The 27722-nt window shown below is 32.1% G+C and overlaps 2 protein-coding genes and 1 long non-coding RNA gene across 21 annotated transcripts; 1 reads left to right on the plus strand and 2 right to left on the minus strand.

Moving 5' to 3' along the window:
• Positions 1–1930: 1930 nt before the first annotated feature.
• Positions 1931–4481, minus strand: LOC148284924 (uncharacterized). The gene is made up of 3 exons (XR_015823512.1): positions 4408–4481; positions 2264–2334; positions 1931–2067 (listed from the first exon to the last, which is right to left on the minus strand). It is a non-coding gene; the product is annotated as an uncharacterized LOC148284924 (long non-coding RNA).
• On the plus strand, positions 3627–22123 carry wupA (troponin wings up A). Of its 19 annotated transcripts, none has more exons than XR_015823508.1 (10): positions 3627–3685; positions 6035–6070; positions 8083–8122; positions 10957–10974; positions 11244–11372; positions 11517–11640; positions 13068–13612; positions 16879–16922; positions 18376–18517; positions 21410–21905. XR_015823508.1 is itself a non-coding variant. In XM_088232877.1 (10 exons), coding segments are annotated over exons 2-10 (672 nt in total). In that variant the 5' UTR covers positions 3627–3685; positions 6035–6068; the 3' UTR covers positions 21482–22123. The 19 variants fall into 19 exon arrangements, 16 of the variants coding, with proteins under 16 accessions (XP_088089003.1, XP_088088993.1, XP_088089007.1 ...); XM_088232877.1 differs by lacking the exon at positions 13068–13612 and adding an exon at positions 12107–12207 and having other exon boundaries at positions 21410–22123; XM_088232867.1 differs by lacking the exon at positions 13068–13612 and adding an exon at positions 12518–12618 and having other exon boundaries at positions 21410–22123.
• Positions 22124–23577: 1454 nt separating this feature from the next.
• LOC148284926 (uncharacterized) lies at positions 23578–23985 on the minus strand. The gene has a single exon (XM_088232647.1). It carries the CDS (start codon positions 23983–23985, stop codon positions 23578–23580), a length of 408 nt encoding a protein of 135 aa, XP_088088773.1.
• Positions 23986–27722: the final 3737 nt, after the last annotated feature.

Raw genomic sequence — 27722 nt, forward strand, 5'->3', positions numbered from 1 at the left:
CATCATTAGGTGCGTATAGGGAAATCGTGATGAAATTTTTTTCCGGAATTACATATTTTTAACAAATTTTGAACATATACTGAAATATATAGATACACCCTTCATTAAATATAAGGCAAAATAATAGTATTGTTGTAAACAATAGGAATTAAGTTGAAGAATTTATGATAAATCAGGCTTACTGCCTCAAAATATATATTGGTAAAGATACAACCATTTTGGCAATATAAAAATCTCCCTCAGTGACAAATATAAACCCATTCCTTGAAACATACAAAGTTTTTTGTTTATTTATATTTATTTATTTTCATTTGAGAAAAAAACAACAGTTTGTACATATATTGTACACAGAAAATAAGAATATATATAAATAAAAGAAAATTGTGAAAAGAGTCAATATAAATTTTCCACAGTGGTGTAAGCTATTGATTACGTACATTATCGATATCAAAATAAAAGCAATTTAGCAATTAAAAAATGTAAGGCACTTAGAAGTTGCAAATAAAATAAAAATACACATATTTATATACGGTAATAAAAATAAAATAAATAGAAATAAGATAAATTTAAATTTAAAGAATAAGAAAATAAAAAAAGATGTAAATAGCTCTTCATTGCACATTTGTCAACGACTCTAAAAGCTATTATTATTAGCTAGCTTCGGCTTCGGCTTCGACGTCGTTCATGCCGTCGTGCGTCGTTTCGTGCGTCGCGGGTGCGTCGCTTCGTGCGTCGCGTCACTGGAAGCTTATTCTGTCACTATTTCGTTTCGTAAGTTTTTTCGTTCATCATATATTCATGTTACTCTAACCCAATCAAAATCGTATTTCACTCTCGTTCTCTCCCATACGATACGATTGAATTAACGAAACAAATTAGGTTAAAAATAAGGCTCCTGGTTAGCGATATAACGGAAATGATCTCAGAGAGAAGCGAATTGTTAACCGAGCCGAAACTGTACCGGCCCATTGACACAATTATTATAGTTCCATCATTCTAATCCAGCTCCACGCGCAATCTATTTTTGCATTTCAAATAATTTAAAAAATGTACGAGTACCTATTATATAGTATAAAAAAGTTTTATTTTTATTTGCACTTAAATAAATGCATTTTTTATAGTTCAATTTTATGCAATGAGTAATATCCAAGACAATACATCAGTATTACTATGTCCCAATCCGCAATATGTGGTACATTGGGCACAGAATTCGCACACCAAATGCAGCGGATATTTATATATTTATTATTTTGTATTTTTTTTAAATACATAATAATGTTCCCTCACTGGTGTCCCGTGTCGAGGGAAACATTTCACAATAATTATAATAAAACACGCCTTAAATTAGTTATTAATTATAGATAACATAACAAGAAAATAAAAACGTAATTAATCTAATTAACCTTATTATTATCGTAAACATAATAATCAAAATAAACTAAACTAATAATAAAAAACATCTTTTTTTTCCTCGGATATTTCTTTCTTACAATATGTAAATAAACAATTGTAATTTTTATAATGAATTGTTTAAATTTTTTTGTACTATATATTTGCTTGCCATCTTATTTCAGTTTTTATGTACATATTTTTACGTGTTGCCATATTATTATTTGTTACTGTATTATTATTATTACCATACCTTTATGTAAATATTATTCTGTCCCAAAATGAGTTTGTTGTAACTCCTGGGAGTAAAAGAAAAATTAATTTTTGTATGATTTAATAAATAAAAAAATAAAAAAAATAATTATATAAACTTGCAGACAAAATTTCATAATCAGAAAACAATTTTTTACCTATTTGGCTTGATCCACTCATTGGTCCGTGCGCAACCCATCTCCACTATCCATTACCTAATAGCAATTTTATATTGAGAGTACTTTCTAATTGACCTTATGAACAATGGAAGTAGTTTGTACACTTCAACCGAGTAGTAGACCAAATCCCCTTTGACCGAAAGTTATATTAATTTTCAGTTGTTTTTGCAGCATCAGGGTGGAGTATCATCATATTGATCATCTGTTACACTAAGAGGGTGGTGAGTTTTACGCTTCAGGTACCAGTCTAAAAAATATATATAAAGCAGTATACAACCATATTTTCTCTATAAAAATATTACAACAGAGATTAAGAACATTTTAGAGAAGGGAATATTGAAGTCTGGGCATCTGAAGGGTTTGTGACCTGTTATTGGCTGGTTTGAGTAGCCACTTTACAAACAGCTTCACATTCGCTCATCTTTAAGAATAAAAATATTCACCATTCTGTCTATATTTGATCATCTTTATTCCCTCGATTCTTCCATCTGTTGATGATTGTGAAGTCGAACAGCTGAAACCGACAAATATTTTTTTTCTGTTTATTAGTGTAGTAGGAGTATTTACATACACCCTAATTCTCTTCAATGATGCGGCATTTAAAAGTTAATAAATAAATTAATAAAATATTGATTGCGACATTTTATTCATCTCTAAAGTGTTAAGGAGAAAATGTCATTTTTTTATTGATCTCCCTAAGTTCCTACTGTACTCGTATTGTTTATTCATGAGAGCATTATTGCTGTCAGCACTAAGTTATATTTTATCAAAATTTAAAAAGAGCTATTAAAAATGCATTGAAAATTAGAAAAACAAAAAAAATACAACATTTTAGATGTTCATTTCGCAATAGTATATTTTCAAAGTACTAAAGTGATTTGTGGAGACATTTAGTAAACACTCTTTTGACTAACTAATAATGTGAATATATTTTTGTTAAAAAACTTATTTTAAAATTATTATTTATTTTCGCTTTTTATTAAACCTCAGTATTATATTTATATATTTAACTCAGTCGAATTTCTCGATAACATATTTTTAAAAATTAATTTGAAATATTTCGATTTTTTCTATCTCCTTTATTTCTTCAGGTATCTTATTGTACAGCTTCAATCGCTTGTACAATGAGTTTTGAGATTCCGTTTTTCTCCTCATTGGTAATTTTATCTTTTTTTTATCCCTTGTTTCATATGTATGACATTGTTGGTTGAATTTTATTATGGTTTTCATTTTATTCATCCCCTTAATTATGTTATGCATAAAAATTGCTACATTATATTTAATTTGCTGCTTTACAGTGAGCAAGCCAATTTATTTGTGCATTCTTTTTACATTAGAATAGATATTTCTTTTGAGTATAATCGTCATCGCCTTATTTTGAAGAATTTGTATATTTTAAATTTCTTCTTCATTACATAAAAAAAGAATGGAAGAACAGTAATTTATGTGTGGACATATGATTGTTTTATATATAAGAACACTACTCTTTATATTTATTGCGTTTCGTAATTGTAATCGTAGAAATGTTTTTTTCAATATTAATTTGTGAGGTGTCAGAATGCATCGGTAATATTCCGCGATATGGGATCTCGTTTTGGCATATCCACGTTTGATCTTAACGCCTAAATCTGGATGGAACAACAGTTTGGACCATGTGAAATCACGAAACGTTCAAGTTACAGAATTCTCGATTCACACATATCGCATGGGAGCGACATAACACCCAGTTTTGTGTTTTATTTCTGGTACGTCCCGCCAAAAGTGCCGCCTGGGGTTACCTCGCTCCGCCAGTCTGAGCTTCGCGTCAGTCCGGGCAGTGCTATCCCAGGGCTCGCTCTAGAGCAGTGATTAGTTTTATTTCTTAGGTGAGTGAACAAGTTCACACGTTTCTAACCTTAAGGGTCCTGCGTAATAACCTTACTTGCGATCACCCCTTCCAGCGCCGGAAGGAAAAGGACTGCGTGTCCCCGACTCTACAGCCCGCAGCCCGCAGCCCGCAATACTAATTGTCGGTTTCATTCTATCTACCCCTGTGCTTTCAAATATCCGCAATAAGTGACCTCATAAGTGATTATTACTTTGCGTTCGAGAGCAATAGATGTGTCATTTTAGTATAGTAGATTTGCTTCCGCGATACAAGAAGAGTGCTCGCTTTACTCAACAGACCAAAAAAATAATAGTGGTGCGCCGCTATATATAGAAATCGTTATAGACAACACCAAAACGAAAAATATAATAAATATTTCTTTGGTAATTTATATTTTTGAAAGCATTAATGTTTTTTTACCGCAATTAAGTTCTGACAGCTAATAAATGACCTCGACAATTATTAACGTTATTTAAATATAAATAATAATTTCAGAAGGTAATCTAGTATCAGATTGCCAATAATTTACAATATTTTTTATGTTTCATACTATGACTTTGACAAACATTAGCAGCGCATCAAAATTTTGTCTTCTTTCCAAGTTTAAATATACGCGTCTCAACAAGCATCTTAACAATCAACATTAATTTGTTTAGCATTTATTTATTTAAATATAACCCTTTTTTAAAGCTCTGAACTAAAAAAAAAATTAAAAAGTACTTGTAGCTTAAAAGCGTTGATTTTGTTTATCCATATACCGGGATAGAATAAGACGTGAAGAAATGTAACGCGCGTAGGCCACGATGTAACTGAAGACGGCGCGGCCGCGGTGGTGTGGGCGATCCTCCGCGGACCAAATTAGGTGACGGGCGGGCGCCGATTCTGCGCGGCTATTTCGGTAGCCGAGAGCCTCCGACGGGAAGCGACCATTGCCGAAGCTTTTAATAGCTCTCAAATTATACACGTTTATCTTCCGCAGAGCTAAAGTAAAAATAAACAAACCGAGCGCATTATTTTTATAATTCTGACAGAATTGTACGGGTGTACGATTTCATTTTTTTTATTTGGCTTAAACAGTAAAAACAGGCAACAAATATTTGGATATATAATGGAAATTTTATTACGATAACCGAAATATTTGATGGATATTTAACAAAAAATGAAATAATAACCTTCCCCATTTACAAATTTCAATTGACATATTTAGAACGGCTTAAAAAGATAAATAGGTAAGGGGTATTAAAAATGTACACGATTTTTACTTTTTATTAAATGAAAAAAAAAAATGCGTTTTTATGATTTACCCAAATATTTCAATTTTGAGGCCGTTTTCAATGAGTTATAATTAACGAATGAGATAACGAGAGTGTTAATAATGAGAGTTGTTAATTTCAAAGAGTTATTTTCTGATTACACTGTTAGAAAATGGGATTGAAGTTGGGGTAGAGTGGGGTTCGAACTTCGTATCTCTGATCCGCGAGTCCGCAAAACTAGCCATGGGACCATGACCCGACTCTAAAAGTTTTTAAAAGTTAAATTTTATAGTTTTTTCACTGTAATATTAAATAAAATATTAATACGACAACTTTCTTGCGATTTTTACGAAAATGGCTTTGTATGCATCATAACATTCAAAAAAAATAAATTATAATCGTTTATTTTTCATATGACCCTCGGTTGCCAAAATTTTATTTGAGGATCTTAATGTGGTATTTGAATTAAAATATCGTTGAGAGAAATGACAAATGCTTTGAATGGTATATTTTCATAGTAATTATCGAAGTTCGTATCCGACATTATTATTTATATTTTTGGGAAGGTTTTAGGGCACATACTTAACTTCACATCTTAGATACAAACAACTTATTGTTTCACAAATAATATAATATTTAGCTTTTTCAACCATATACCTATCTATCAAATACAATAACAATTATTTTCAAAACACTGTATTGAAAACTTTTGAATAAAACTCCCGTTGATCTATTATAATAAGTTTTTATCATTTTTCTTTTACATCACATCACATTAATATTGTTATTTTTAGTTTAAAAATTTTACTGAAATTTTTTCAACTGCTAATATTGCTTTAACTAAATTTAATTAACTACCTTTGGTTTAAAATCTTTTCCTTATATCGCTTTTTAAAAATTACTTGATATAACTGCTATTCTTTCTTTTTCCTCTGCTGCGCTTTTGACATGTTTTTATACTTTTAAACTGCTTTTAATTACTTTTAGAACTGCTTTTAAAAATAACATATTGCTTTTCTTACTATAATGTGTCATTATTTTTGAGGATGTTTTTTAAATTAACTACAATGTATTGTCTTTTATTTATTTTAAAGATTCTTCTCATCGTTTCTTTGAATCTCTAAAAAGATGTATGTATACATATGTTTTTCTTTTTGAAAATGTATTTTTTTTGCATCTGAGCATGTTTTTTCATTATTTATTTTAATTTTTACCTTTTAATAACTCTTACTAAAAAAAATTCCTCATTTTTAATATTATTTCTATTTATGTAAATACTAACTACAAAATTTAATAATAACATTTTTACTTTAATTTCAATTTTTAAACTATTTTTATTTTTGTTTTTTCCTTCTATTTGTACTAAAAAAAATAGTTATTCGATTACTTTAGATATAATGATAATATATTAGGAAACTTCACTGGTCCATTAGAGTTAAGTCTAACTGCGTAAAGTATAAAACTATGCAACTGTACTGTTATCCCGTATTACCCGTCATCGGCTAGTTTAAGTGTACACTTCAAAGACTGTGTAACATTCACCATTTTGCCTATATTTGAACATCCACATTTTAAAACACTTTCAACTGATGATTTTTGTGAAGTTAAAGAACTGACAGAAGAATGGAAGGACAGCAGCTTACCCACCACATACCGCACACCACATCTGAGGATATAAGTCTCCTTGACGGTGCCCACATACATGGAAAATTTGCTAATTGTCAAACGAGAAAAGCTGCTTGAAGGAGCTCTCTGTAATCTGGTGGCCTTAGCATCTTTGTGTTGAAAGAAAATAATCCAGAAGAATGAAAGGACAGTTGAAAGACTGAAAGAAATATGGATGTTCAAACATTAGCGGAGTGGTAAATGTTACACAGTGTGTAAAGTGGCCCCTTAAACCACCCAATATAAGGTCATAAGCCTTAGAGTTAAGTAGACCTTTATAATAATATGTTAATCTTAATAACTCTCCAAGGGGATAAATCCAGTCCGTGCATACAAAAAATTTGACAATCTTAAAATATTGTTGATAGAATAAACATTTTGGTTTTTTCAGTCAAATTTTCACAAAATAATTGTTTTTCCACTTTCAACAAAACTATATTAAGTCCTAGTTAAAGTTCAAATATTAATTATATTTACATATAATTATTTAATTTTACATTTCTTATTTTACGTAACGTATTAATTAAATTTTCTTATGAATATTATTTAGAAAAATAGGAAAACAAAAAAAAAGTGACAATATTTATGATAAATACAACAGATTAAAAAAAAAAATGTACTATCTTAAAACGGGACAGAACTTTCACCCATAATAATATGTTAACATAAAATATAAAAAATACATATCTATAATAAATTTTATAATATAGCATTGATATATATATATATATATATAAACAGTACCCCGCAATTTATATTGTACGTCGGCATTTAGGCCTTTGGCTTTGTAGAGCTTCGTCTTTGTCATAAACGTGTCACGTGTAATGTCTACAAGTGGTTGTGAAGCATTTTTAAGGGCGGTTAGGAAAATTTTAAATGAACTATCAATAAAATAAACTATCAGACTTAAATAACTATCAAACTAAAAATAAAATGAACTATCAGAAGTTTCGACAGTTAAATAACTGTAAGCATTTTTATAACTGATGACTCATGAGATGTCAAATGTTAACAAATAAGTGATCGTTTAATTCTGTTCGATTTACAAATTGTTAGGAACAAAAAATTTAATTAGAGGCCCTGCATGCGAATTTGAATTGTGCAACAGAGACGACACTTTACAATGTCAAATTTGATGAAATGGCCAGGAATTGTACATATTCCATTCGTCTGAGGCTTCAGAGGTAATTTTTTATTAGGTGGGAAATATTGTTTTTTGCGCAGCGGTCAGTAAATGTGAAGCAGCGTAAAAGGACGACACAAACAGCTTTGAATTTACAGTAAACTAGCATGGACAGTATTTTTTATTCTACTACGTGGTTTGCACGGTAATTTTAATGGGGCATGAGGCATGACGCGACAACGCTCATTTTGAGAACATATCGTCCTATGAAGCATCATCTCTATTTATACCGCATTTTTAATAACCTTTTTTAATTTCAAAACATTCGAATATTAAAATATTATTTGTTTTCAGGCCACCCAAACAACCAAACCCCAAAATGGCTGATGATGACGTAAGGTTAGTACACCCAATGTAAAAAAATAGCGAATGCAACATTAGTTTATTTTGATAGCAAGACTAGAAACATTTCAATAAAAAACACATGAATGAAATTTTTCATTATTTATTTTTTCATTTACGACTAGCGGACCTCAGTCGGACCGGGAGTCAGATTTGAAGTCAGGAACCAGATTTTAAATTCAAAAATGTATTTATGAAAACCTTAGCTAAATGAAAAAAGGAAAGTGTATTTATTACAAAAAAAAAAAAAAAAGTATTTAAATTCTCTTATAGCAGTACTAACGTTATGCAAACATTTTTTTATCATAAACAATAAAATAATAAAGTTGCAACTATCGTACGAATGCGGTACCATCAATGCAGTAAAAGGTAAAAATAAAATTGTGCATTAAAATTTGTCGGTATTGTAGTCTAGTATTTACATAGTTTACAGGTATTTTTAGACTATAATTTTATAACACTGAAGCTTTTATTGTTTTCCTGGATAGGCATCTGTAGCGGAGTCTGATGATCTTGAATTTACGTAAAAAATAAATACGCTATTTTTGGAGAAACAATGCGGTATTCTACGAAATATTTGGCACCAATATTGTATTCTATAAAAAATGGCTAAAACTACCAACCCGTTTCGCTCATTTTTACGAAACTACAACTTTTATTCAACTCTAAATGTTACTCTTTATTTACATAATTAAACTAACCCATTTTTTTTTCAAATTTCTATGATCCTTTCTTCAACTTCTACGGACTTCGCTGCTGGGATTTTATCTGCAAATCTACCCCTTCTCGTGATACTTGGATATATCTCCGTGCAATTTTTCCTGAAATCTTCACAACGACGTGCAGTATAAAATACCCTCCCTAACGCTAAGGTACATATTGTTGTTTGCAAGCATGAACATTAACTAATCTAGCATAAGTACTGAATATTACACTTTAATTTAAAAAAATGATATAAGGTATCATAAAATAGGTTAATATGATTCATTATTTAGATTAAAAATATCTAATTTATAAGAAAAACTACAATTTATTCTATTATCTATCCCCCTTCATTCTTTTCTTTTACTTTTTCCACACCCAAACACATTTTTATACAAACACACTTAAGCGTGAATAAATAAATCTAGAATTATTTCTAAAATTCACACTACTTGAACACCACTTGAAAACATTTTTTAGTAAATGAAAACAAATTCTTTGAATTTTTTCGTCCCGCGTTTGGCTACCATGCTCGGGTCCTGGGTTCGATTCCCTACAATGCCGACATAAAATATTGATATAATGATATTCATAACTGACACACGGATGGCATCTAAAATAGACGAAAAAAGAAGATGAAAGCACGCGTTACTTTGCAATTGGTAAGCCAATACAATGCCCTTTGCACCATAAGGTGTGAATGGGGATTTAAAGAAAAATGCGTAATATTGCGTGTAAGGTTTTGTTACCGAATGCTCAAAAACACCTGCTAAAGAAAATTCAGAGAATTTTGATTCTTGTTCAAATGAAAGTATTAATTCTTTTTTGAAATAGTAAGTATTCTAACTTTGATTATTTCAAAGTAGTTTTGAAAATACTTATCACCTCATGGCATTATAAACGAAGGTTGCTTTACCAAAATCTTTTATCATGTATGTTTTTTCAAAGATCGAATAACAAAGTCTCAGATTTTTTCTAGCTATCTCGAAGTATAGTATCAGTAAGTAAAGGGATTAATGTTCCTTTTCTATGTCTACGTGTAACTTTGCACATGTGAACTTAACAAGCCTAAATGTTACACTCGTCACCAATTCGCTAAATTATGCACCACACTTGAATGTCTCACATTTCATATTGCACTGTAAAACAAACATTTTCATATTTTCGGCAAGCTAAAAATCAAGAAATACTTTGAATTTACAAAAAAGAACAACAATTAATTGATAAAACAAAAACAAAAAATTGACAAACAAATAATTCATTAAAACAATTTTTTTTGTAAATTAAAAGTACAAATTGATTATAGAACCATCATATTTTATATAAATATGTTGTAAAAGCTAGCACATAACTAGCTTTTTTTGCAATTTCCTCCACTTTTAAATCATGTTTTTTTAAAGTTCTAATGATTTTTTATCAGAATCTTTCCTCAATAATTCAAATTTATACGTTTATCCTCTTTTAATAACCAAACCTTTTCCTTTGATGTCCCATTAATTAATCACTTCCGCTTTAGAAATCACCCTATTTTCGTTTTATCCCTGAAAATTCTAAAAACACCTTCTTTTCCTAAATAAATAACTTACTATAATGTGACTGACATAATACGAACACACGTCTAAGAAACTAATGTATGTTTGTTGGAATGAAGAAAACGTCAATAAAAATTTAAATGTTGTTAAAAAATGTTATTACCTAAATTTATGTATGATTAACAAAAAGATTTAAAAAATATGAATATATTCACAAAAGTGAATTAATAGAATGTGTTCATAATATTATCACAAAATTATATCTGTATGTAACTTAACAAATAAGCATTGCATGTTAATATTTATGTCTAAATGGTCAAAAGGTAAATGAATTAAAACATTGATTAAAAAAGTTTATTTTATTTTAGTTTATTAAAAGTTTATTATCAGATAAAAAGTTTTTGAAACGCGTTTTTGTAGTACAAAAGTATATTTCACTTATTTATTTTAAATTTGTCAATCGTAGGAGCACTAATGTAAAGTTTGATTTTTTATTGAAAATTATTGAATTTCAGGAAAAATTATTTTAACATAAAAGCGATGAAAATCTATTTGAATTTATTTCTAATTGTGTTGTTTTTCTCTTTTTCAGAAAAAGCGTCTCGAGGAGGCTAGTATGACAACCAATCCAGGACTTAAATATACTTTTAAAAAACTTAGAATTTAATTATTTAAAACAAGTTGCATGTTAATTAAAATTGTAGTAAAAGTTTGATATGAATTACAGAAATTCTTGTCAGTAAACTAGAAATTATTTAAAAAGTTACATTTTTGAAAAGGCCAAAAAATTATAAAAATTTACTCAATGACGCGATATTAGGCCTTTTCAAAATTGATTGACAAAGAACTTTATACGTAAAATGTTGGATTTTGATCTAGGCGAAGAAAGCCAAGCAGGCGGAGATTGACCGCAAGCGTGCTGAGGTGCGCAAGCGTATGGAGGAGGCCTCTAAAGCCAAGAAGGCCAAGAAGGGTTTCATGACACCAGAGAGAAAGAAGAAACTCAGGGTAAGTTCCTCACATTAGTATAAACCCTTTTTCATTTATCCAGCAATACAACTACACGGTATAGACATATTTATGTAGACATGCATCAACACATACCTATGTTTTGACCCGCACGAATTAGAATTTTCTCTGCCGTTCTAACAGTTGCTGCTACGTAAAAAGGCCGCTGAAGAATTGAAGAAGGAACAGGAACGCAAAGCTGCTGAGAGGAGGCGCATTATTGAAGAGCGTTGTGGCAAACCCAAGAACATTGATGACTCAAGCGAAGGTAAAGCGTCTTGCAATTTATGGCGTTGGCCTAAAAATTCTACCTTTTATCAGTTTTAAACATGTTTATAAATTTGCTATGTAAGCTGATGTTAATTTTCAAATTTTATGTGTATATTTATTAAATACCAGGCGTTAGTTGTATGAACGGATGAATCAAATCATATAAGATTTTAAAAAAGGAAGTAATGAGTAGCATTCATTATTTGAAAAAAAATGGATTACAACATATTAATAAACTTTCAAACTTTTTATTAATGAATTTTCAAAACTTCTTTTTCAAAATTAAAGTATTTCGAGATACCTACGTTAAATCCTTATATGTATGTACCCACACTGTTGAATTGTAATCCCGTATACAAAATACACATAAATAGGTACACTGATTTTAAGTATTTTGACTTAATGGAATAATTATACACATTTTTTACTTAAATTATCTCACAATTTGGCTGCAAATGTTGTAGACGCAATTAAGCAAGTTCTGAAGATGTACCACGAGCGCATCGCCACTCTGGAGGACGAGAAATTCGATTCGGAATACATTGTAAAACGGAAAGACCTTGAGGTAGTAATTGAGTATGTGGTCAAAGAAACATTTGCACACAATAACTCACAGACATGATTAATCATAACAGTCGTTTGTACTATGTAATGTGAAGTCGTTATGTGAGGTGTTGTCTTGTATGTCTGTGGTCAACCCTGGCCGCTCGAGCTGGCCGCGGGTTGTCGATGTCTATGGCTGTTTCCAAAAGCTTTCCAGGCTCTACTTTCTTCTCTATCCACCTATTTGTGCTGTCAGATTATCTCGAGAATGTAGTAACACGAGCAGGCGGATGTAAGAAACTAAAAGCACAAGTGACTGCTTGGTCTTGTAGCGAACCTGAAGAGTGTGATAACCGCGTACCACACACGGATCGGCACCCTAGAAGAAGTGAAATACGACCGGGAGTACGAGGTGGCGCGCAAGGAAATGGAGGTTCGCAATCCTCTTCTAAGTATTAGCTTCATGCGCTGAGCGATCATTGTCCCGCTGCCCACTTGTTTGTTATAAATAAGATCGCAGGTTGTGTATAGCCTTTGAGTTGACTTATTTCTAGCACCTAGTTTAATCGGGCAGCAAACATTCCCTTATCATTCGCTATGTGATAATCCTGGTATGTAACCGCCCATCCGTTAGCAGATATTAATCTACCAATAACATAGGATGTTCGATAAGACAAAATAAGTCGTTAACCATACTGAACTTTAATATCCGTTTTGCCGTCTGCGAAATCGTCGTCCTACAGCTTCTTCTTTACTTTGTTTGCCCGAATCTTTCTTCCGTCTTTATTTAACTTTAGCTTTCGCTTTCGCTTATCCTTCACACCCGGGTCATTGTCTCCTGCGAGCATCGTGCTCTACTGAACTGTGAATTATTTTGTTTAGCCGAGCTGCAGACCATATGCGCAATGTTCTGGCATAGAATATACAGCCTCGAAGGTGATAAGTGGGATCTAGAGAGGGGCATCAAGCTAAAAATGTTAGAGGTAAACCTCTGGGATGTAACATCGTGAGAATGTTCCGCATTGCACCCACACACCACATGACAACGACAAATTCAGTTTGTAAGAGACAAGAAGCAGCGAGGATCTCCTCCTGCCTCTTAGAGCAGTCCAGGCAGTCCCTTCCACCTCCCTAAGCTCCGGTTACTCCTTTCGTTCACGATCACTTAGGCCAATATTACTTTAAGTCTTCGCATCCACCAGTATTATTCGCGATTCATTTTATAACACTCTTGTCATCCTACTTTATGTTATGATTCATTCGAAGCATTTATGGCAGTAACAATCTCTATGAGGTTCTAACTCAATCAATGTTTCCATTCCGTAGAAGATCTCAGGGAAATGGTAGAGGAGTATTTTGACCGCATGTATGTTTGTGAAGGCCAGAAGTGGGATTTGGAACATGAAGCCAGGAAAAGGGACTGGGAGGTATTTAACTGTATCCATACTACATAGTGAATATGTTGTGAATATAGATTCAGATCACGCACTCAAACGTGTGAACAGTCGTGTTTTCCGTGTTCATAACGCTTGCAGTTTTCAAAACATTGTAAATAATGTATTTCTTGATCAGTCCCTGGATATAAAGCAACGGAGTTATGTGGCAAAGCAACAGACTTTCTGTGAGTTGTCCCGTTGCGCCGCCAACTCTTCACACTCACATACGCATTCAACAAGTCTTATTTGGTCCAAAATGTACGCCACCAGGGCTGAGCAAGGTTCTGTAGTCGTAGATAGTAGAGCCAATGTACATAAGTATGCAAACATAGTGAAATAACTTCGCTTGTGAAACGTGGCGGTGGTGCAAAATCGATTCTGCGCGTAGCTGAAGAAGAACCGCGGCCAATGCTGTGTTTAGTAGTGAGCTTGATGGATTCCATTAATCAACCACTAATGAGGCCCGAACCCCAAAACGAACCTTTTCCTTTCTTCTGAAACCTTCCTTTCCCGGATCTCATTTCCTAGCGCATGTTGCCAGTATACATCCACATCTGCTTAATTCATTGCTTCTAAAGTATCGCAAGGAGTCTGTTAAACTTAATTCATAATAAAAGTGATAACACTAAATTGACAATAGCTCCTAACGAAGATATGTGCGAATGCTAAAATAACAATATTAAATGAAATAATTTTAAAAAAGAGGTGCTCTATTTGTATCCGATAATGATTGATATTCACAAAACACTGTTTACTAAGCATGCGTTACTCTGCATGACTTTGTCTTCTCACTCTAATAATTTGTTATTTTTTACAAGATCCTCTGTAGTGTTACCTTTGTTATGTTTGTTCCACATTAAAGTATGGCACTTGGCACTGAAAATAATTGACAATTACATTTTTGTGTGGCTGCTATTTCATATAAATCAATATGCAATGAACATTTAGCGCTGGACTGCCGCGATGGATGGCTTATTTGGCGTAGGTGATTGTTGCTATCGTATGTGTCGTGGGAAGCCGGCTTCCGAACGGTGCGGTGTACCGGGTGCGCGCCACCCGTCCCGCGCACGCGCCCCGCGCTGCACGCCGCCCGCGCCGCCACCGTGAGAAGCTTCTTGTTCCAAATCTCCATCTTGCTTTATCGTCACAGAGTGTCATCCCACTTGCGGATACCGAGCTCTCGTCGAACGCGAACCACGGAATCAGAGTGCCATGTCATGCCATGCCACGGACAATCCTTATGTTGCACAATGGCCCCTCCTCCGTAGCTGTTAGCATATATGTATAATATTGACAAGTCCGATCGAGTCCTTCCACTGTGGATATCCTTTCCAACTCACACATTTTATAGCCAAGACAGAAGTGAAGCACATTACTGGAATAGAGAATCGATTTTGCACCTTCTCACCTCCGCACACTTCCACCGGTTGCCTCGGTATCTTTGTACTTTATACGACAGAAAGATCAAACGACAAACTGTGTTTGTGTGTCGTGTGCTGTGGGAAATCTCTTTAGCCATGGCGAATTTTTGTTTTCATTTTTGGATGCATTTCAGCTTGTTTCTAAAAAATCACTATTTTGCATAGAGAGGCCGATTGAATAACTTAAGTTTCTGACTCATTGATTTTCTGGTTTAATGCAAATACCAAAGTTTGTTCTTATTTGTTCACCCAGCTCTATTACGTAAAGGATTTTTGAAACAAAATGAAGTGTAAATGGTTTAGCATTGGTGAATAGTTTGCTGCAAGGTTTATCTAGCCTGAGTTCGGGAGGCACCCAGAGCTGCCCATGACCAGCTGCCTGTGGCTGTGTATTGACTGTATGAATGGTGTTCACAATTCATCCCCTCCATGTGTTCCTTGTCCACATCAACCTGTCGATTGTCTCTGAAGATCAAATTCACTATGGTGACTTTATTGACCAAATCAATAAACTGTATACGGTGCAATGAGGCTTGTTAAAACAATGTTATCTTTTTTGTCTAACCAAATTTGTTCTTTTCAATGAAAATTGTACAGGGAAAATGATTTAACACTTCCAGGCCGTGGCTAGCGTTGGCTGCCACAAGTGCCCCATTATTCTTGTGATTAACACCTTTGTACACGACAATTAATTATTCGTTGTGATTAACAACGTCAAGTCAAACAGGTGGTGAATCCAAATAGAACAATTAATTATTTTTAATTTTTACACATCATGTTGATAACAATTCACTATCCAAAGAGACAATAATCAACTTAACTTCATATAACCCACAAACAGTAAAACATTGAAATTTTCTTATTGAGTTCAATTGACATAACGAGAGAAGTATACAGACAATTTGAAATCTTCAATGTTGACCATTTCCTAATAAACTCGGAGCTGTAAATATCGAGCCTTACCTAACAAACCCCTAGCTCATAATAATATTGAAGACTACATGAAACGTGTAACTCATATTATAATCAATATAATAAACGCAATAGATACGTTTTCTCTAAAGTAACACAAAGTTGAAGAACTCGATAGACACAAGTATTCATATGAACCGATGTTATTATCCGTTTTCTTTTCTTCCCACAAGGAGCAATGATTCAAGACGCAAATAACATCGCCTAATTTTCATATTTTTCATTTTATTAATCTGTAGGATTTACATTTTATTGTTCACGTTCTATTTATTGATATTGTGTTTATAATACAAATTAACATACTTATTTTTTACTTACCGAGAGTATTTACTTTAAAAAAAATATTTCTAAAATTAATAAATAATGTTTTTACTATCCTACAGATAAAGTTTTTTAGATACAGTTTCGTTGTTTAATGTTATTTGTTTGTGTTTGGATTGTCAATAATTCGATGTTTTCTAGAAAACTAACAATATGTACATAGACATCTCACAAATAATTATTTTTACTGTTATTCATTTATTTTTAATGCACGTTAATGTAAATAGTTTGAATTTTTCATACAGTAGTTAAGATTCATTTGATTACATATTTGTAGAAACTTTTAGGATTTGATGTAATTTAACGTTTGATTTTTTAAAAACATCCCAATTAATTTTTGGTTTCTGTAGATTTGTTTACTGTAATATCCTTGTTTGCCAATGTGGCATTTATTTACATTGGATGTATTTATTAGATAAAGTAAAACTTTGTTGTCCAACTGTCAATTTGTCGTCCCATTTAGTTTGTGTTGTCCGATTTAGCACGTTTTTGTTTCTCCCCAATCGAAGGTACTTTCTAATACTTGTTATATTTACCACGCAGATATCAGACCTAACCTCTCAAGTCAATGACCTCAGAGGAAAGTTGTAAGTATTGCCTTTTCAACAATAAACATTCATTTCATTTAATATTCTCTAAACTCACACCCGCAGTAAATTTAGTGGCCAGAGTCTTAGAGTCTAACTAAACTAACACCAGTCATATTCCTTGGAGTAATAACACGCCACTGGCTAATTGTCGCCCATGCGGAGAAAATCCATTATATGATTATTAACCACGAAGTTAACTACATATTAAAGAAATACAACGGGCCGTGGGTACTCGGGTCGAGAATTGCAATAGCAAACTAAAACTGTCCGTTACACGTTTGTTGTTAAACTACAAACCGAACTAAAAACCAAAAATTTGGAACGCTTTCTTTTTATGCAATAGAGCTTAAAAGTTTCTCTAGAGAATTATTACTCTGAGGAAATACGTATTGATATATTATTTGCACATTTCTCGATACAAAAAACATCACAACATTCATCACTGCTGTTGATTTGACTTATATTAGTAAAAATGAAATTAAAATACTCGCTATTAAAAAAAGTTGAAATACCAAAGCTAAAAGGCTTCTCTAGTGAATTTTGAAGCCTATCCCATATATAAATTAAACTTACACCCGATGCAAGCCCATTTCATTATTCTTTAATTTTTAATTTAAATAACATAATTATACATTTTTACAGTTTTCAAAATTTAAATTGTTATATTTTTACTAAAACTGAAATCCTACCAAGCCACTTTATGTATCTTGTTGGTGGAGATTATATTTTTACTAACTTATATAATATTGTCTACATTTATAAAAACAATGAATAACAGATATAAATTAACAGCCGAAAAGATCAGAATATACGAGTACATGTTTATACAAATAATAATATATATATTTTTTTTTTAAATAAAAGAAAATATATGAAAATTTAAAATATTTACACATAAGCAACTATTCACATATAAACTTTTGATCGAGTAGCCAGCCACTCTCTTATTTTGCTCTTGTTACATTGTGAGTAAAATTTAAGTCCTTTTGGTAATAAATTAAAAATGTTAGGTACTAAATATTTGAGAGTTCTATTACCATACTTATTGTATTCAACTTACAATCACTACAAGTGGCCATAGCGTATTATATAGTAAAGTTGGTTATGGATTCAAGTGGGCACAACCTATTTTGAGTTGAATTAAACTTACCCCATTACAAGTGGTCAAAGCCTATCTTATATTTTAACTAAACCTATCGCAAGCGGCTATTTACACTTACAAGCTAAACTTAAGCTTACAAGTAGTGATTGTGGTATATTTGAACCTTAATCTACCACAAGTTATTTCTTATCATTAATTTTAACTCACATCCACCACAAACGTGTTTTATATTTGAACTTAATCTTCCGAAAGTGAAACCATTTTTTTTATAATTGAAATAAATTGCCAAAGTAGCCGTATCTCAGTTTTGTTAACAAAATTTTACAATATAAATAATTTTGATTATAGCGTTAAGCCTACCCTGAAAAAGGTATCCAAATATGAAAACAAATTCGCCAAGCTCCAAAAGAAGGCAGCCGAATTTAACTTCCGTAATCAACTCAAGGTCGTCAAGAAGAAAGAATTCACCCTTGAAGAAGAAGACAAAGAGGTAATTCAATGGAAATATTTATAAAAAAAAGTGATGAAAATTCAATTTACAATCAACGCTAATCTATTGATAAGCCAAATAATGAATAATGTTAATTCCTAAAAAAGCTCAGAACATTATTACCATACAGTAATCGGTGTTTTATTCTAAATGGCTCATTCGTTTCGTAGTTCATTTTGTAGTGTAATGACTAAGACGCTTGCCTCTCGCAAAAGGGTTCCGGGTTTGATTTCCGGTGAAATCGATTTTTCTCAAACCCAGGTGTTTTGTGTATTTCACCAGTGATTGGACATATTTTAAGCCTATTGTTGTGAAAATAAAATGAAAAGTAAAAAAACTTATTGGTTCACCCTGAGCGGTGTGTCGACTTGTTGGCCGTTCATAATTTTCATTACAAAAAAATGTATTTAAAGTAATACTCAAGAGTGACAATGATTGGTGATTTTATACTCTCCTTTAATTATTCTATTAATTGTGACAAGTCAATGTATAAACATATTTCAAACTTTATAATAAAAATATTGTCTTTTTAAAAATTCAATGGAGAAATATGAAAATGATTTTAATTACATCAAAAATATAAGTCGTGTGAATAATATTAATGATATTTTGTATTTTTCCGCGCACGAATTTTCAGGGGAGTTCCAGCGCAAAGGTAATATTTTAATGGAAAAACCCGAATACAAATGTACATGTTTTATATTGCCTTAGTAGCTGAAATGCGATTTTACAAAACATAACCTAGAAACGGAGTCATTGGACCACTGATGATGGTAATGTCCGTAATCGAGCGTAGTACATATTAATAATAGCGTTCTTCAATCATCAAGAATATTTTTTAATCATGCGATTGTGTAAATATGCATTTTAGTGCGAACAAATAATGTAAATATGACACCATTTACATTTCTACACTATTAGCTAGTGGGTGCATGATAAGTAAAAGAGAGACTACCACGAAATCATAACATGGATCCCTATAATCGTGGCAAATAAGCGAAGGTCGAAAATTCTCATTCCAATTTTTAGAGCAAATAAGTAATACAACAGGCTTTTTTTAAACAATAGTAGAGTAAAATAAAATTATAAATAATATGTAGCAAAAAAATATTCGTCAAAAATATTATAAAATAAAAAAATATAAAAAAAATATTTGTCGAAAATATTTATTTTCGTATAGTAAAATATCTAAAAGTTATAATAAAGCTTGAATATTTAACCCAATGACGAAATTAAAGAAAGAAACAAATTTCTATAGTCCTTAAAATATAGCTTGATTAGAATGACAACTGTCAAACTAATTTCATTAGTGATGGGAAATTACTGATCACTGATCAAATTGATTTTATCAGTTATTTCATGCAATCATGAAACTCTGTTAACGAAAATTGATAAAAATACGCTAAAACAAGCCTATTAAAGTGTGTTGAATATAATTATTTACCAAAAATAAGACATTTATACTTTTTTATTTTTTTATTCGATCAAATTACATTGATCAATTTGTCTGATCTCTGACATTTTTGCAAAATAATGTCACCTTGTCAGAACGTCGTAGGTTTATTTTAGTTTTTTAAGCTGATTTTATATATTTATGTTGATTTATATGTCAAGAATTGTATTAAAAATATAATTAACTTACCAAATACGAATGATTTTTCGTGTGTCAATATAAATCACTCCTTAGACGTTACTACAAAGTTATGTCGTCAGTTTTTCTGACAACTGTCATTCTAATCAGCTTACATTTTAAGGACTATAGAGTAAATTCTAGTGATCTGAAAATTTGCTTTCGATTGTTTCATCGACATAAATTATTCCCCCAAAACCCAGCAAACCATAGTTTATTTGAATTTTATTATTTTACAATCTCAAGGAATGATGTTTTCACGTAATTCAAAAACGTAATACACATTTTCAATAAATTTAATCTTGGGATAAAAGCAAACTAAAAATGTCAACAGGGAAATAAATCTAATTTGACAATTTTTAAAAAAAGACTACAATTTAATTTGTATCGAGAAAATGTAACGATATTTTCACATATTTAGTAATACATTATATTATTTTTGGTAAACAAAAAATAGTTATACTATCTAGTCAAGTGTTTTTAAGCAGAAAAATGGTTACAATGGCACAATTAAGAACAATATTGTATAAATGCAGTGTTATTTGGCCCAGGTTTCACTAGAAATTAGAACGCTCTCCTTGCTTATGTTCAACAAGTTTTATTATTCTTCAGCACTGTACACTTGAAGCACCTTTTTCTTGTATATAAAGTTTGCATCATAATATACTTCTCTAACTGGCTTTACATTGATTCGCATTCTTTTATCTCGAAGCCAGCAAAATGAAGACCAATCATTTTTCTTAGTCCGAATGATCTAGTAACATTTGTAAAAAAAAGCTCTGTAGTAACAATAACATGAATTGGCTTAATTTGGTCATTTAGTTTTTTTAAGAATTTAGAGAAATGACCACTGAATAGAATATAGATCTTAATGGAGAAGCGTGGTGATTATTTTTAACTAACATTTTTTTATTATGACTCAGGTAATTTATAATATTTTATTTATTTTATACACCAGAATTAGCTTAAGTTAGCAATGCTCAAAATATACATGAAACATACGAAGGTCAATGTTTTTATTATTTTTATGACACTTAAATATTGTTTTTCATTAACCCGATTAAACCATATTTAATATTTTTAACGTCGTTGATCTGATCACTACAAAAAGACTAATTGATAAAAATCGCAGTATGTGAACAACACGCATATACGAGTATATATTATTCAGCATGAAAGGAATAATTACAACGACTTTAATATCCGAGAAATCGTGGACTTTTTGGTCGAAACTGTTTTTGAATTAACGAATTATTTTTCAGAAAAAACCCGACTGGTCCAAGGGCAAACCCGGAGATGCACAGAAGGTAAAGGAGGAGGAAGTTGAGGCATGAACATGAATGCTGAAACCACCCCCTTCTACCCTTCCTGAAACACATTCCACCCACGTGTTTCACCTTTATTATTTATAAATTACCATACAAACTATTACATTTCATAACACTGTTATATAAAATTGGAACAACACTTCATTTTACCGGACGGTAATAATTGTATCAACATTGTTAAGTAATCCTATTATTATATATAATTTAAACAACGTGTTATTTTATATATTTTGATTTCCATATGTATTAATATTGTGTAACTGTTTATATAAAAGTACTTGTTAATTTATTTACCTGTTTTTATTTAACATATTTTTAAACTTTAATCACAAATCACATTATTTCGTAGAATCTTAACTTTTTTACAAAACATTCACGAATTTTTATTAAAAATATATACAGATACAATAAACAGACATTGGATTGCAAACACTGAATTTTATTTCACATATCACCGAACAAAACAAATATAAAAAAAACAGTGTGAACTTTATACATGATACATGAACTGATTGAATAGTAATCCAGCATGAAAAATCTTTATGTTTATCCATAGAAAAATATGTTTCATGTTTCTAGTATTTTAACGTGAATTTGTGTGAATTTTATATTGTATGTTCTTGCATAAATAAAATTATTTGTTTTTAATTTTCCTGAATATTGAATGAAGTCAAAATTCCCAAAACAATGTAGTTAAGAAAATGCCCCCAATTATGCACCAAACTCACCTTTCCGCAGAAGGAAAATCAAGGATATTTCAATTATAGATTGCTGATAAAATACCTTCGATAAATAATTAAGTGTCAAAGGAAAGATATACGGTAAGAAACATTATATTTATATGCATGGGTTTATTTGCATTATGTAACTCTTTTCTATTATAATTGATTTTTTTATAATTTTTTGAACAAAATAAGTGATGTAGGTTTTAATTAATTAATGTTAACTAATTCATAAATATGTAAACGGAAATAGTATTAAAAAAAAACATTACATTCACTTTTAAAAAATTTTTCATCAAACTAATGAACTAATGTAATTTATCGTTTGAACAAAAAATGTTTTATTCATTAAACAAAACTTTTTTAATAAAACGTATCTTTATTTCCTTTTTATTAACTTTATTAACTGTTATAATTTTTTATGATTTATTTTACCAAAACGATTTTGCCTTGCGCGCTTATTTTAATTTTATACCTTGCAATCACAATGAAACCTTTTTGTAAGTGTTCAAAAAAAATGTTTCATAAAATTTTATTAAATAACGTTTAGCTTAGACAATTTATAAACATAGAAAAATAAACGAACACAAAAAATCGGGCTGTCGTCCCGTGGCTAGTGCCGCGGACTATGAACAAGAGGTCCTAGGTTGGAACCCCACTTTATTACAACTTGATTTTCAAGTCGTTGAAATTGGCCCCCAAATTTAAATGTCTGGGGTCAGTCATACGTACGCAAATATTTATATTGCCAAAAAAAACTTTTAAAAATAGTAAACAAGAGACGTGTGATTCTAGCTTACTAAATTAACGAAAACTTATATATATATTTACTGTTAAAAAACGTAACAAACTTAATTATAGAAAAATAAATTAAATTAAACCAAATCGAACTTTTGGATTACATAATAGGTAAATGTAATCAACGTGAAAGGTGACTCCAATGGTGTAACAACTACAACAGTCGCCTCAAGCACCGAGAGTTTCGTGATTGATTCTCAATTCCCAATTTTTCTCAAGCTTGAGGGTTCTGCGCTGTAATTTATAAACCACTGAAATTGGGCCCATTTGCAGTGTTTTAATGCAAAAAATAAACCAAATCTTAAAAATTGTCCCGATACAAAATCTAGCTGAAGCAAATTTATTAGCATAAGAGAAATAAAAAAATATTCGAGTGACATGTGAAATGTGAAAAATTAATTTTGAACACAGTACAGTGCACAGCTGTACAGTCCTCCTTAGGAAAGGTTTCCCTAGTGAAGACTCTTAAATTAATTTTGTATTTATATTTTTTCATATAGAATTATAGTAAAAAATATATAACGTTTATCAGATAATTCATTTTATGAAACATTTTAATTCGTAGTTACTAATTATCAATTGTCAAAAATACATTTTTTTTCTGATGTAGGAGGGTGAGGCAGTGGAAGGTGCTCCTCCCGCGGAAGGGGCGCCCCCCGCAGAGGGAGCTCCTCCTGCCGACGGAGCACCCCCAGCGGAAGGGGCGCCCCCGGCGGAAGGAGCGCCCCCGGTGGAAGGCGCGCCCCCACCCGCTGACGGAGCCCCTCCCGCGGAAGGCGCCCCTCCCGCTGCCGCCCCACCGGCTGACGGAGCCCCCCCGGCAGAGGGCGCGCCCCCTGCGGCCGCGCCCCCTGCCGACGGCGCCGCCCCCGCTGCCCCTGCCGCCCCTGTCGAGGGCGCCCCTGCCGCTCCCGCCGAGGGCGCCCCCGCCGCCCCCGCGGAAGGTGCCCCTGCGCCTGCCGCCGCACCGGCTGAAGGTATTGAACGCATACACTTGACAATTTGTCATGGCAAGCATAGAATTGTAAAATTTTATTTTCTTGTAAAAAATAAATAAGATAATAAATGTAATGTTAATAGTGTAAAAATGTATATTTATGTAAATAAAAATAAGTTAATTTTTTTATTTTTTAAGATTTATTACTTTAGTCGGCCTCGTGCTGTAATGATCAGGGCGTTTGCATACCATGCGAGAGGTCGTGGGTTCGTTTCCCGACATGGTTGAAGTGAAATATTTATTTAATGGTGTTTTTACACCAGATGTCTTTTTGTGAAGTAAAACTTTCTTTTTACAATATTTTGAGTCTGTTAAAATGTTTGTAGACAAAAGACTGGATTTCACCCCCTAGGGAGTCATTATGATTAACAAATTACAACAGGGATGGAGTACATTTTAGAGAAGGGAATATGGAAGTTTAGACATTAACAGGGCTTGTGACCTTTCGTTGGCTGGTTTAAGTGGCAATTTTTCACACCGTGTAACATTCATCATTTTGCCTATGTTTGAACATCCATATTTCTTTGATTCTTTTATCTGTTGATTTTTATGAAGTTAAAGAGCTGAAACCTGTTTTGTTGTAAATAATTCAGTTAGATGAATCTCTTCACAACAATAAAGGTTACATCTTTACTACAGACATCACTAAAATCAACAAATGGAAAAATCCAAGACATATGGATATTCTAATGCAGAAAAAATGCTGAATGTTACACAGTGTGTAAAGTGGCTAGTTAAACTAGCCAATGACAGACCATAAGCCCTGTAAATGCCTAGACTTCCACATTCCCCTTTCTAAAATGTTCTCCATCCCTGTTGTAATTTGTTAACTTTCTTTTTTTTCTTTTTCTTCCATTTTTTTATGATTCCATTTCAATGTTTTATTTTTTTCTATAATTTCTATAATCCGCATCCCGTAGACAGTAAGAACGCTTCAGGTACCAGTCCAGGTACCATAAAAAAATGTAAAAACACCTTTTAAAATAAATCTTTCTCTTCCCTCTCTGTTGCAGTAAATTTCAATAAAAATATTATTAATGAATTAAACAACTGCTATTTAAAAAAAGCATGTGCCAGGCGGTGGAAGAATACAGCTCTGTCTGTGAAATAGAACTAAAACCCTGAACGAGTGTTTTCGACTCGATGTTTAGGTAAAAATCCTGAATATGAAAATCGAGTGCAGGGAAGTTCATTTAGTTTGTACTGGTGAGCAGATTTGCCTACCATTTTTGAGGTTCTGGATTCAATTCCTGGCAGGGTGGACGTGCAATATTGATTTGATTGAAAAGTTGTTTAGATTGCAATATTTTTTACGTACGCGATTATTGAACCAATGCACCACTGCACGTGGAAAGTGAAATAATTCTGAAAATTTTAAAAAACTATACAACTTTAAAAATTTTATTTTAGGTGCTCCCGCTGCGGCCCCCGCTGCCGAAGCGCCCCCGGCGGCGCCTGCGGAAGGTAAGCGAAATTATTATTATTATTTTTTTTTAATCGGTGATGGGAAAACAAAAAAAGATATCGAAAAAGAATAAATGCAACCAGTAAAATTATAAATTATCTTATAAATAGTAATTTATAGTATATATACATTATATTATGTACCTACTATTAAGGTACAAATAAATGATATTTTTTTTACAGCTTACCTGTTAATAAAATCACCGTTCGCCACTGATATATTATAGGGTGGGTGTTATAGTAATTGGACATTCTACAGTAATTGGACGTTCTTAATCGTCTAAAATAAATAAATGTAATGTGGTAATTTAAAAAAAAATATCCAATTACTGTAGCACTCACCCTATACAGCATACTGGTTTCAAAGGTAATTCTACACTTCATCATTGTTCCTGAACTGGCACCTAAATCGTGTAACAATAAAGCCTTATGGGTGCAGACAAGAAAATTAAAACGTTCAAACAGTTTACACTTAACTTGCAAAAAAACTTTTCACAAGACTTCCGAGTTTCGTCACGCCAATCCTCCTATATATTCCGTATTGCATAAACTATCAAGATTCAATGTTATTTTTAGTTTTAAAAAAAAATATTAATAAGAATTTTCTTTTCAAATAAGAGATCTGCTAAATACGGGAAAATATAATCCAAAAAAACTCCTAAGGCCTCACTCATAAACTTGGTATAAAGTTACGCCTAGGCAAAGTGGTAGAATACGGATGTGAAAATCATCCTTATAACAGTGGTTCAATAAGAATGGCGTAAATTTACACCAGGTTTATAAGTAAGTCCCCTGGGCCCCGATAACAATGGGAAGTAACAGAGTTATCTTCGACTGTCTATAAAGAAAAACCGATATTTGTGTACAAAAATGAATATATTTGCATGAACATTTAAAGTATCTTCGTCAGTAACCTATAATTGAACATGTTTAAAAGAAAAAATGTATGCATATTCTGCTTTTCATACAGAAAACTTAATTTTACTTTACAGATATAGTTTAAGATAAATGTTAACTTCCCATTGTAATCAAAAATATTTTTAACTTATTTGAACCCTTAAAGACTCTGTTTAAAACGTACCTAGGCTTGTATTCTAAACGCTCTCGTGGCCGTATTATCTAGTGTATTTACATACAAAATACACGGGAAAAACAGTTTTCTCGTGCCACGAGAATGGTCCAGAATAGCACCCCTGGGGTATTATTTTGAGTCTTCTGTACCCATTAGATAGTGTTTAATTTAAGGCCTCGTGGTGTAATGGTCAGCGCGATTACCTACCATGCGTGAGGTCTCGGGTTCGATTCCCGACATGGTTGATATGAAATATTTATTTAAAAGGGTGTTTTCATACCAGAATATTTCATAATCCCTAGACTGGTACCTGAAGCGTAAGACTGATCATCTTTTCTTCATGAAACAAAAAAGAATCAAGATACGCTGCTATTGGTGTACCAATGCAGTGCCCTATACACCATTAGGTGCGGAAAGGGAATGTTGTTGTTATAATTTGGGGATTTTTTTTTGCATGCGACTACACCTTTCTTCATAAATAGCCATACTAAAGACCAAACGTCAAATGATGTATTAAACTTTTTAAAAAACGCAAAAAAATCTAATGCAGTTGGGTCAATTCAACCTAATTAAGTGTTTCACATAAGGTAAGTTCTCAATAAAGCTCTAAATGAAAATCATCATGTTTAGTTTCACGAGTAAGTATTCATTAAACATTTGATCAACGGTGTGGTCATATTTGAGGACAAGTGTAGTCACACTCGAAAAATAAAAATCCACAAATCAACCACTAGGTAGAAGAGATTCAAAACAAAACCCCAGGGAAGTTATTTTGTAAAAAAATATTATATTTTTATTTTGCAGCTCCTGCTCCTGCCCCGGCTCCCGCTCCCGCTCCCGCACCCGCGCCTGAAGCCGCCCCGGCCCCGCCTGCAGAAGGTATTTATTTTTAAATTAAATTTTAAAAAAATCACAGATGGTACATGTACTGTAAAAAAGAGAATATAATTTACATTAATTGCTATAAATAATTATTTATTGATTTAATAGTCTTGATATATTTAACACTCCATATTATAGGTTCAGAAAAGAACTAATAGGCTTGATTCAGAATAACAGAGAATATATGTTTTGTCTCTTTTCTTGCTCTTAATCATTATATACATAATCTTAATCAATAAATCAAATGCAATTTCCCCCTCCTTCTTTCCTTTAATCACCCTTCACAACTCCTTATCAATTTCCTTCTTTTCC

Source organism: Micrasema longulum, unplaced genomic scaffold (assembly GCF_059751315.1).
Source record: "Micrasema longulum isolate JH-2025_06_02 unplaced genomic scaffold, ASM5975131v1 h1tg000076l, whole genome shotgun sequence".
NCBI classification, from domain to species: domain Eukaryota; kingdom Metazoa; phylum Arthropoda; class Insecta; order Trichoptera; family Brachycentridae; genus Micrasema; species Micrasema longulum.

Bases quoted from the DNA above. Each gene is read 5' to 3' on its own strand.
- LOC148284926 (XM_088232647.1), bottom strand. From the start codon at position 23,985: ATGCGTTCAATACCTTCAGCCGGTGCGGCGGCAGGCGCAGGGGCACCT.
- wupA (XM_088232877.1), top strand. The intron at 12,208-16,878 runs GTAGTAATTGAG...TTTACCACGCAG, and splicing joins TAAAACGGAAAGACCTTGAG to ATATCAGACCTAACCTCTCA. The intron at 16,923-18,375 runs GTAAGTATTGCC...TTTTGATTATAG, and splicing joins AATGACCTCAGAGGAAAGTT to CGTTAAGCCTACCCTGAAAA.